Source organism: Uloborus diversus, chromosome 2 (genome assembly GCF_026930045.1).
Source record: "Uloborus diversus isolate 005 chromosome 2, Udiv.v.3.1, whole genome shotgun sequence".
Classification (NCBI taxonomy): domain Eukaryota; kingdom Metazoa; phylum Arthropoda; class Arachnida; order Araneae; family Uloboridae; genus Uloborus; species Uloborus diversus.
The window spans coordinates 171,142,199-171,154,474 of record NC_072732.1 but is presented as its reverse complement, the minus strand read 5'-3'; the positions used below and the strand labels follow the sequence as shown (position 1 = coordinate 171,154,474).

At 34.0% G+C, this 12,276-nt stretch overlaps 1 protein-coding gene across 2 annotated transcripts in view; it reads left to right on the top strand.

Moving 5' to 3' along the window:
• The window catches only part of LOC129216142 (nascent polypeptide-associated complex subunit alpha, muscle-specific form-like), a 125,802-nt gene that overhangs the window by 47,869 nt on the left and 65,657 nt on the right, over positions 1-12,276 (top strand). For both annotated transcript variants that reach the window (XM_054850299.1, XM_054850298.1), the window contains exons 11-13: positions 7,316-7,357; positions 9,023-9,067; positions 10,247-10,384. In XM_054850299.1, coding sequence (XP_054706274.1) covers positions 7,316-7,357; positions 9,023-9,067; positions 10,247-10,384 — 225 coding nt within the window. The remainder of the gene's footprint in view (positions 1-7,315; positions 7,358-9,022; positions 9,068-10,246; positions 10,385-12,276) is intronic.

Genomic DNA, 12,276 nt, shown 5'->3' with positions numbered 1-12,276 from the left:
TGTCTGTTGACGTAAACACAGGCAGTTTGTTCTGAGTATTTATAAACGCAATCGATGCGTCTTAGTTTGCTTTCAGCTACAGAAATTAATTCGTCCCTTAGTAGTATTCTCGAGCTTCTCAAAATAATGTTAATTTTCCTTATTTCTTTCAAAAAAGTATTAAATGGTGGAAGCGTAAACAAGAAAACTCTGGATTAACAAAATTGGATAACGTTATACCAGGTAAAATTTTTTATTGTTTTGTATGAATTTGTAAGAATATGAGTTTTTTTTAATCTTAAATTAATTTAACTAATCATATTTTACAGCAGCATTTAGTTGGAATGGACAGTATGCAAAATATTTTCTTGAATTTATTATCGTAGAACAAAATGAAAAATGTTTAACCGAGAAAGAATTTACTTTATTTTTTTTATTCTCAGCTGAAAGGTTTCGCCAAATTTGTTTAGGGTTATAGTTTTAGTATTGTGCGAGCAAAGTAGCCTTGGCGAGATTTCGCGTTTTTAGTTAAACCATTTTTAATTTTTATCATGAGTGGAATAAAATGATAGTAAGATTACAGAATTCGATAAGTAAAAAGAAATAATGGTCAATCAACTGAAAAGAAAACTACCACCATATATAAACTGTGAGTACACATTTTATTTATTTTGTTCTGAGTGAATTTGAATAAATATCAGTTTTTCAATTCGATGGAAAAAAAAACGAACTTAACAACATTGACTGGACACTTTTCCTTAACCTAATTCCACATAAATGATTTAAATAACCTTTGTTACTACAGTATCCTACTGAAATAGACAGTATGCAAAATAAATTTTCTTGAAAATATTTATTGCAGAACAGATTGAAAAATCCAGAAAGAACGTTAAGAATTTGAACAATAAAAAATAAAAGTTCGCCAAAAATCTGTTTATAGGGTTGTGGTTTTAAAATTGTGTGAAAGAATAATGTATCTTGACAAGATTTCGCATATCAGGTAAATCATTTCCATGACGAATGAATTAAATGCATGATTTCTTTGGATATCCAATCATATAGTCATAGAAATAAATTATCTAGTGTTAAACGTTACTCTTGACAGTCTGCCACGCATGTGCACTATGTGACAAAAATGTCAACAAATGCCGGAAATGTCACGATACTGAACTGAATATGTACTAATGTATAGAAAAAACGGTACAAAATGAAAATGCCGTTCGAAGCGAACCAAAAATTTATGAATTCCGAATTCAACATCGTGAAAATGGCTGCTTCAGAACAACTTACTGTGTGTTCTGCATTAATTGTTTACTTTCGTAATACTTTTTGGTTTCTAATCTCTTTTTATATGGGTCAGAGTAACCAAAAGACTTTGAAAAATCTTTTCAAATGAATAAAGCGAAAAAATCATACATAACAACAAAAATCACAACACTTTTAGCATTTTCTTCGTTACCACATGCGTTTGTTTTAGTTTTTAAGTCGGCCATTAGACAGTGACTGCAGTGCCCCCTATAGTTCGTTGGAGTTGCGAATATTCCCAACAAAAACAAAATTACACATGCAGAAACTTGACGACCATCCCAATGTCTGAATTATTGCAAAAGCAAAGCAAAGAGTGAAAATTGAAAGTTATTTTAAAAGCCTTGCTTGAATTAATTACAAATATTTTATTTGTTAACAAACATAAGATGGCAACAATTGAAAATTTTAAATCATTGAGATAATATTTCCGGTCATTTCCATACAATTAAAATCACGAGAAATACGCAGACGACAATCTATTACGATTTATCTTTCATATTGTTGCATTAATGAAGCTATTTTTTCGCAAAAAAAAAAAAAAAAAATCTGTGACCTACTTCCCCCAATTAATTCTAATTTGAATTATGAAACTTTAAATTCAAATTATGTTTTTCGCAATCACGAGTTGCGACAAGACCCTTCTGATTAGAGTTATTGTTTCTAGAAACGGCTCCCCCCCCAAGCATGTCCCTCCTCCTGGGTGGTTACGTGTGTATAGTTGTGTGTGTAGGCTTACGTGTGTGCACGTAGGCGTGTGTATATGTGTAAAGGCATGCGCACGTAGGGGAGTGTATATGACCATGCGTGTGTAGGACATGGACGCCACCGCCCAGCAAAAGTGGATTCCGGTGGCCAGTGCTCAGGACCAGCCGCGCCGCCGCCGGTGGACGGTGGTGCTGCAACCCTGGTCCAAGCTGAAAAAGGAACCGTAACGTCAAGGACAGTCAAATGAAAGCAATAAGCAATCGTGATTGCTCAAAAAAAAAAAAGAAAAGAAAAGAAAAGAAAAAAGGGGGGGGGGGAATTAATTTGAATTTTGACATCTTGAATTCAAATTATGTTTTTCGCAATCACGAGTGTGTGTATGTAGGCGTGTGTGTTTGTGTGTCGGGGAATGTGTTTGTGTGTACGGGTTATGTGTATGTGTGTGTAGGCATGTGTGTTTGTGTCTGTGTGCTGGCATAAATGTTAAGTACTTGCATGTATGAATGTGTGTGGGGGGGTGTATGTGTGTGTAGGCATATGTGTTTGTGTCAGTGTGCAGGCATGAATGTGTGGGTAGTGGTGTGTATGTCTTTGTGTGTGTATGTGTGAGTGTCTGTATGTATGCATGTGTGTATGTGTTTGTGTGTGTGTATATGTTTGTGTATGTGTGTAGGTGTATGTGTGTGTATGTGTTTATGTGTGTGTGCGTGTGTGTATGTGTGTAGGTGTATGTGTGTGTATGTGTTTATGTGTGTGTGCGTGTGTGTATGTGTGTGTAGGTGTATGTGTTTGCGTGTGTAGGTGTATGTGTGTATATGTGTTTGTGTGTGTGTGTGTGTGCGTGTATGTGTGCGCGTGTGTGTAGGACATGGATGCAACCTGGAGACGGCTTTCGCTATAGGTGCAGCATCGTGAGGACCCGGTCGACGGTGATGGTGCGGAGGGTGACGGTGGGAAAAATCAAAGGAACGTCAAAAACAGTCAAATGAGAACAATAAGCAATCGTGATTGCTCAAAAAAATCAACACCTCTTGGAGCGATTGGCGCCAAAGTTGAACCAAAGCCTGTTTACATATGGATTCACATATATTCCAAATTTCAACCAGAACGTAGCATTACTTCTTGAGATAGGGCACTCACAATGGAAACTAGTATGTTGTGGCCATCACGAAACTTTCTTCTATATTTTTCCTTTTTCTGATCCCTCCCCATGCTTGACGAGGAAGCAATATTCCTAACAAAAACAAAATTACACATGCAAAAACTTGACGACCATCCCAATGTCTGAATTATTGTAAAAACAAAACAAAGAGCAAAAATTGAAAGTTACTTTAAAAGCTTAACTTGAATTAATTACAAATATTTTATTTATTAACAAACATAAGATGGCAACAGTTAAAAATTTTAAATCATTGAGATAATATTTCGTATCATTTCCATACAATTAAAATCACGAGAAATACGCAGACGACAATCTATTACGATTTATCTTTCTTATGTTGCATTAATAAAAATATTTTTATTCGCAAAAAAAAAAAAAAAAAAAATCAACACCTCTTGGAGCGATCGGCGTCAAAATCGAACCAAAGCCTGTTTACATATGGATTCACATATATTCCAAATTTCAACCAGAACGTAGCATTACTTCTTGAGATAGGGTACTCAAAATGGAAAAAAAGAACGGGTGATTGCGCTACCCCCCTTTTTAGCTGTTGACACAAAAATAAAATCAGTTCTTATACCCACTAAGGGTTACTTGCCGATAAATTTTTCTTTCATTTCGTTCATTATTTCTTGAGATACAGCAGTCACAATTGACGACAAAAAACGTTCTATAGCTCAACCCCCGTTTGAGTTATTGACACCAAAATTGAATCAGCACTTGTTCCTGTTAATACCAACATATGGACTAAATTTTGTTTGATTCCGCCAGTTACTTCCTGAGGAATAGCAAGCACGCGTAACTCGAAAAACGTCCCATTGCTCCACCCCCCTTGGAGGAATTCGCGCCAAAAACTAATGGGCACAAGTTCACATAGGGGCACATATGTGTACTAAATTTCGTTCGATTTCATGCGGTAGTTTTTGTTGTAGAGCGGCCACAAAAAACTGGTCACACACAGACGTGACACACATACATACACACACACACATACATACATACACACACACATACACACACACACACACACACACAGACAGACAGACATTTTCCAAAAATGGTCGAAATGGACTCAGCACACCTCAAAACGTTCGAATCCGTCAAAATTCGAAATTCGAAAATTTGCACGAATCCAATACTTTCTTCTATATATTAGATATAGAAGAAAGTAAAAAAGAACGGGCTATTGCGCTACCCCCTTTTTAGCTGTTGACACCAAAATAAAATCAGCTCTTATACCCACTAAGGGCTACTTGCCGATAAATTTTTCTTTCATTCCGTTCATTATTTCTTGAGATACAGCAGTCACAATTGACGACAAAAAACGTTCTATAGCTCACCCCCCGTTTGAGTTATTGACACCAAAATTGAATCAGCACCTGTTCCTGTTAATACCAACATATGGACTAAATTTTGTTTGATTCCGCCAGTTACTTCCTGAGGAACAGCAAGCACGCGTAACTCGAAAAACGTCCCAATGCTCCACCCCCCTTGGAGGAATTCGCGCCAAAAACTAATGGGCAAAAGTTCACATAGGGGCACATATGTGTACTAAATTTCGTTCGATTTCATGCGGTAGTTTTTGTTGTAGAGCGGCCACAAAAAACTGGTCACACACAGACGTGACACACATACATACACACACACACATACATACATACACACACATACATACATACAAACACACACATACACACACACACACACAGACAGACAGACATTTTCCAAAAATGGTCGAAATGGACTCAGCACACCTCAAAACGTTCGAATCCGTCAAAATTCGAAATTCGAAAATTTGCACGAATCCAATACTTTCTTTTATATATTAGATATAGAAGAAAGTAAAAAGAAAAGTTTGCACGAGAAGTCTGAAACCGTCATGATATTAATGTGAACTCTTTCTGAAGAATTCAGAAACCTTCCCAATAAAAGGCAGTCATGTTTCTGAAATTAATCAGGAACCTTCCAATAAAACAAATAACGTTTATACTGCCGTGTGAAGGTAAACGGCAGTATCTGCAGAAATGAGATTTCGAGATATTTGAAGAAATGTGTGTTGAATTCAGTACTAACAATGGTGTGGTTTCCTTCAGTCAAAAGTACTGCTTTTAGTCACTGAAGTTGATAGAATGAGCGAAAAAAAAAAACAAAAAAAACCAGGAAATACTTTTATTTTCCCAACAGTTATTTTTTAATTCATTTTTTAAAATGTCCGATTTTTCAAACAAGGCGTGGTCTTTATTACGTCATAAATGATGAACTTAGGCGCGTATTCCATTGGCGCACTGAACGCTTATTCTTGCTCTCTACTGCGATTCCAAGTTATAATAATCAAGAAGCAAATTTAATATTGCGCTCTACGCTTGTTATCAACCATGTCGTTGCCATACATGTGAGTAAAGAAGAGAATTAAATACTACCCTCTGCGCGGATGGCAACAGCGAATGGCAGTTCATCATTTGTGATGTCATGAGCAGAAACGTAGAAAATAAAATTGAGTCTGCGCACTGACTCAAATAATTTTTTTAAAATAGTAAACTTTGTCAAATTATTTAAAAAAATGGTCAAATCCTATGTTTTTAAGCATGCTCTTTCAGAAAAACATACTTTCAAAATTTAGGAAACGACACCATTGGAAAATGTTGGAATTAGACTTTTTTTCGGGCCTTTTTTTCAGCGGAAACCGAATAAGGAAGCTTGTACAATAAAGCTAACGTACAATAGACGACAAAACTGGAAAAATAAAAAAACAAAATGCAAAATGTGCAGTTACTGCCCTCTACCTGCCCACGGCAGTATACTAATAACTTGGAACCTTCATAGTTTAAAGCTCTTAAATGTAGTAGAGGCTAAGGCAGAATTGCAAGGAAAACCCAAACGACTCATTTGCCTGCAATTCTTGCAAAATCTCTAAATTCACCCTCCTTCGGGGCTCAGTCTATCACCGCCTTTTTCTTTGCCACGAAACCTTTTAACAAGTGCGCACCTGGCGCGTGTCCATCATTGGAATGAAATTTCTTTGATTTACTCCATACCCCTGACAGGATTCGAACCCGCACCCAACTGCACGAGGACTTTTGACTATACCGACTATACTCTAAGCGCAAAAATGTATAATCACTTGAAAGTTTGGTAGCAAAAATGTGTTACTGAAAAAATCGGGGGGGGGGGCTATTTAAAACTACAAATACGTAAATTATAGAAAAAACTGAATCTCCCACAAATGCAACTCTTATTTGACTAAAAATATTTTTATTACTTCTAATCATTTATTATTATTTCTTTGAAAATACAATCGTTTGAAAAAGCTTTCTTACATTAATTTGTTTTTGTTTAATATTTCATGGAAACATCTTTTTTACAAACTTTTATATAAAAATATAGAAAGGAAAAAGAAACTGAATAAAAAAGAAACATTTTATTTAAAACTCAACATCACACAATCGCGGTGTCACCAAATAATAAGTATTATCATACTAGAATATCGACCGTCAAGGTAAGACGGGTGGAAATTGCTTCTACATTTAGACGAAGCAATTGCCTGCTTGGTGATAATTTGATAGTTGAAATTTTAACCCTACTGTAGTGGATGAGCCCTAAACTCAAGTATATAGCGTTCATTGTTGACCACTTTTTCGTTTCTTCATTCTCCTAAAATGTCAATCTTACCAGTAAAACAGTTAAGTTAAGGGATCCAGTTCAGCCTTGTCAAAATAAAGAATTTCCCTGACTGTCAAACATTACCGAAAAATATTTTCAAATTATCATGCTATGGCGCGAGTTTTATTGTTGGTGACGTCAGAAGCGTTACTCGATTACACTTTTTATATTGTTTTATTATTATTATTATTATTATTTTTTTATAACGTGTGAACCAAAGCACATTATATTTTATAGGAGAAGTTTAAGTAAAATAGTTGTGCGGACGGTTATTATTATTTTTTTTAATTACAAAGCATACAAAAAATTCTACATAAGAATATACTAAGTTTATTATTTTTAGCATTGTATGTTAATTTTTTTTAAATAAATCAAATAAGTAAAAAGTTAAAATATAAATTCATGTGTTTGACATGCAAATATCTTTGCATGTCAAAGATATATGAATGTCACTAAATCTATAGCAACAACAACAAACAAAACTAAAATATTTCTTTTCAGGTCCCTATTTGTCGAAAGACTTCCCGGTGATAAGTATTAAAAGTAAGTAATTTAAAGAAAAAAAGTTTGCATTTTTGTGATAAGTTGTATCACAAAATAAAGTTTTTTTTTTTTTTTCAATTAATTGTTTCATGATTTTAATATTATCAATTTATCACTTTTTTAAAATTTATTAATCCCTGGGAACAATTGCAAATATTGTTTTTAAGTTACTGCATATACGTAGCAGTGAATAAGGTTTTCTTGTAATTCCGAAATAGTTGTATTAAATCTTCATTACAAACATCGGCCGGAAAATGTTAATGTTATTAGTTACGAAAACTACTTCTTCAAGTTAAATATTTCAGTGTCAACTTCACCGTTTGATTCTTAGCAGACTAGACTGCTATTATTCTTGACAGTTTAAAGTAGAATATTAATAGTACTAGCCTAAAATCAAGGAAAAAATAAATTATGACCTTCGTGCTGGAGTCGTAGCAAAGCGGAGGGAAACTAATTCTTCATTACAGTTAAACTTAAGTTGTTTTTTAAATTAATTTCCAGTGCAAAAGTAATTTTTTTTTTTTATTCATGCAAGAGAGCAACTCGGTCATTTTATAGGAGGAGATAGTTACAGCTGTTATAATGCTGTATCATTCTGTAATTACTCAGAAAATATTACATTGTGCTAACGCATGCGCTAATTGAATGTTTAGATCAATAACGCTATGTGAACAATACGAAACTATTTATCAAGTAATGACGCTAACATTGTTAACAAGAAACATCATATTGTGCCTTTAAGTTTTAGAAAAATGTTAGGAGTTTAAAGTTTCGTCTGATACCGAAATCTTAAAAGTTCTCCGAGTTTCCGTCCTGTACTAAACTCGTGATTTTATATCATGGAATTGGCCTTAAATCCCCTCTGGTTGCACCTTTAGTTTTAAGCAGGGCTGTGGAACCAGAGGAAAAGGGACCGACTTCGGGAACCTTAGAACCTTCGACTCCGACTCCTCTACCTCAAAATCAGTCCAACTCCGACTCCGAAAGCACTGGCAGAATTACGGTCTTTGAGAGAAAATGAGGGACTCCTACTCCGACTCTTGGAGCTTAAGCCTTCGACTCCCAACTCCGACTCTTTTACCCCAAAAATCAGTTTGACTCCGATTTCTACTCCGCAGCCCTGGTTTAAAAAATCAATTAGTATAAATCTTCTTTACTAATAATAAAGCTGAATGTCTGGATCTGTGGATGTCTGTGATGCGCATAGCGCCTAGACCGTTCGGCCGATTTTCATGAAATTTGGCGCAGAATTAGTTTGTAGCATGGGGGTGTGCACCTCGAGGCAATTTTTCGAAAACTCGATTTTGTTCTTTTTCTATTCTAATTTTAAGAACATTTTACCGAGAAAATTACCATAACATGGACGTGTAAATTATCATAACATGGGAGAGCAAATTACCACAACGTGGACGAGCAAATTATCATAACGTGGACGAGAAAATTATTGGCGAGAAATTCATTATCTATTATTTGTAAATGTAAAGGCGAACCAAATAACATTTTAATTTTCTACTACGGGCAAAGCCGTGCGAGTACCGCGCTATATTATACAAAGAAACCGAATTATCTTCCAAATGTTAGAATGTCACTGCCTCTTTTTGAACTTGAATAATGTGTTCAAGCGTAACTGCAGATTAATAACATGTTGGTTCATTTTACTTTCAGAATCAAAATATGATTATGATGTGCAAGTGGTTATTTCTATTGGAGGTGAGTACACACATATACCATTTTAATTGAATGTATTCTTACCGAATGTATTTTTTCGCTTTATATCCCTATTCAACTGAAATTCAAATTCTCAAACATGACAGTATAAATTTACTACAGCGATTTTTAAAAAATCTTGTTCAAACTGATGCTGACAACCAATGAATTTATTTCGATGAGTGTATTTTAAAACTAGCGTTTCATTTTAGGTTAAGTTTAGCAAGTTCTTTTTCTTAAAAAAAATCATTTTATACATATTGACTAATAATACAAACGTTTTCTTTTACGAGATATAAATAAGCATAAAGAAAGTGTCAGTTGCCATTGGGTAGAAGCTGTGAGCGATAACAGAGATTGTAAGATTGTATTGTTGATTGAATTTTTTTTTTCCGTCCATCAAAGCAATTTGTTTTGATATACATAAAGACTTGTGACTATTTTAAAAATGGGTTTTTTCAGTCAAAAGTACTACTTTTAGTCACTGAAGTTGATAGAATAAGCAAAAAAAAAAAAGACCCAGAAAATACTTCCATTTTCCCCAACATTTAATTTTTAATTAATTTTTTTCAACATCCGATTTTTCAAACAAGGAGTGGTCTTTATGATGTCACAAGTGATGTACTTAGGTGCGCATTCCACTGGCGCGCTGAATATTTACGCTTGTTGTCTACCGCGTCTCCAGGTTATGATAATTTAGAAGCAAATTAAATATTGCGCTAATGGCATTGTGAATGGCATTTCATCACTTGTGATGTCATGTATAAAGACGTAAAAAATGAAATTGAATCTGCGCACCAATTAAAATAGCTGTTAAAAAATACTAAACTTTGTCAAATTATTTAAAAAAAAAAGTCAAATCCTTATGTTTTAAAGCATGCTCTTTCAGAAAAAAATAATTTTAAAATTTCGGAAACGACCCCATTCAATAAATTAAAATGAAAAAAAAAATCAGTTACAATGACTTTAAAAATCAACAACATATTTAAGAGAAATTTTGAAACGCATCTATTTAGGAAGTTGATGAAAACCTCAGCTTGAGTTTCAAACAAGTTTTATGAACGCTTTTTTACATGATCATTTTAATAGACCAACAGGGAATGTTACGATATATAGCAGAATTAAATGATTTATCTTTGAATCATTTTATGCACAAAATAATGCTCTTTTTTCTATTTTCAGCGCCTAAACCAGTTGATTGTCTCCAAGGTGCCCTCAAACTGGTTCAGCCAATCGTACCCAAAGTGCTACCTTATGGACCACCACCGATACTACCGTTTGTAGTACTTAAGAAGTGCCCATGCGCGCTGTTAGCAGCTGGTAAGTTCTTTTCGTGGAAGTTCTTTAATATGTGAAATAAACCCGTAGTTTTCTCATTTAAATTGCTTACTGAATGAAAGAGATAAAGTTGAATTAAGTTCATCTTATTGTTATTCAGCTTATTAAATAGTGTTGAACTCTCGTAATGAAAGGGATTGCTTTCTCGTTAATAAAATTGTTAAACACTTCACATTACGTTTGTTTTTCCAACTTAATATCCAAAGATTATTTTTTATATTTTAGCTCATAATGCTATACAAAAGCGTGTTTTTATTTATTTTTTTTATTAAGTTTTTTAAACTATTAGGGTAACGGCACAGTAGCAGACATGCTTAAGACATCGCTCTCAGGTTAACTCAATTTTCTGAGCCTTTTAATCTATTTAGACTTTTTAAACTATTTTTCTCTCATGCAATTACATCTCATCTAACGTTTGGCTGCTTCTGGATTAACTGAATTAGTTAATTCTATTTTTCTTAGTTCAATTTCGAAAAAAGGTCCGACCCCCCCCCCCTAGTAACAGACACCGAAAAACATGATGATACCAAGTAAAGATAGGATGAAGAAAGGATGAGTATTGGACAAATATCCCTTTTTCTCTTCAAAATGTGCAAAAATTCTTTACTTTTAGAACTAAAGCCTTATTAAATTCAAATGAACATGAAATGCCGGCAGACCTTGTGGTCGCTGTTCATAACCTTCCACCACTGTCTTGTAAATACCAACTGGCTCATAAAATTCACTCTGATAACACTAGATGGTGGCACCATACTCATAAGCCACAGCAACATGAGTTTTACCCTCCTAAAATTCTTATTATTTAAATCCAGACTTATGACTGTCTGATACTACACCATTGTCTGTTACTGGTGCAGTTATCCCATTTTTTTTCTTTCTCTCTTTTTTTTTACGATGCCCTAAAAAAATTCTTGAATCTGTGAAGTATTATGGGGCAAATCACATATTCATACTACAATTTGTTGGTTGTTTTAATAATTTTTTAAAATGTGTCAAGGACTTTTTGGACATCCTGTATACGTTTAAAGTCGTCTGCATTCAGTTTCATGCTTTGAAACACTGCATTTTCAACTAATTTTTGCTTGCTTTTACCCACACTTGAAAAATAACAGATTTCAATTCAAGCACACTGTTGTAAAAATGAAGTAAACTGGCTTGATAAATTTTGAAAATGACAACCAGTAAAACGTTTAAGTATATATAGTATATCACTATCTTATCCGATTGAAAGTTTGCTAAAATTGAATTAAGATAAAACAAAGAATGATGCCTAGATACGAATGTAAAGGGTTGATAAGGCAAAACTATTTAACTATCAATTTAACTGACATGATCGCAAAAATTTTAAGACAGAAAGAAAATTCTGAGTTTAAGTAACTTCCAACCTTTTTTGACTTCTGCATAAATTTGCAATTAAAACTCTTGTATTTCAGCATTTTTTTTCTGTCATTATTGCCTTACATTCTTTCGCCCATTTTCCCCCCTGAAATCGATATACTTTTAAGTTAAAAAGTGGGTTTAAGTCTTCGAGTGGGCGTGGCAAAACGACAAACGTGGAAATCCTCTACTTCAGAATATGAACTATAAAAATAATTTAAAATACTTGTAAACGCAAAATTAATAATTTAAAAAGTTTAAAAGTAGATAAATGAGCGAGTTTTTCAGTGTATGACATCAGACTTCGAAAAGCGAAAAAAATCGGGACTGATATGAAAAAAAAAAGCTAAAATGCCTAAGTTTTATTTGTAATTCATAAAAGTTGTAAAGGATGAAAATGATTAGTTTTTACTTATTTTCAAGGACTCATCAGAATAATCAAGTGCTTTTTAGATTTTTCAAAGACCCATGGGAAAAATTATGTATTTCTCCGGGGT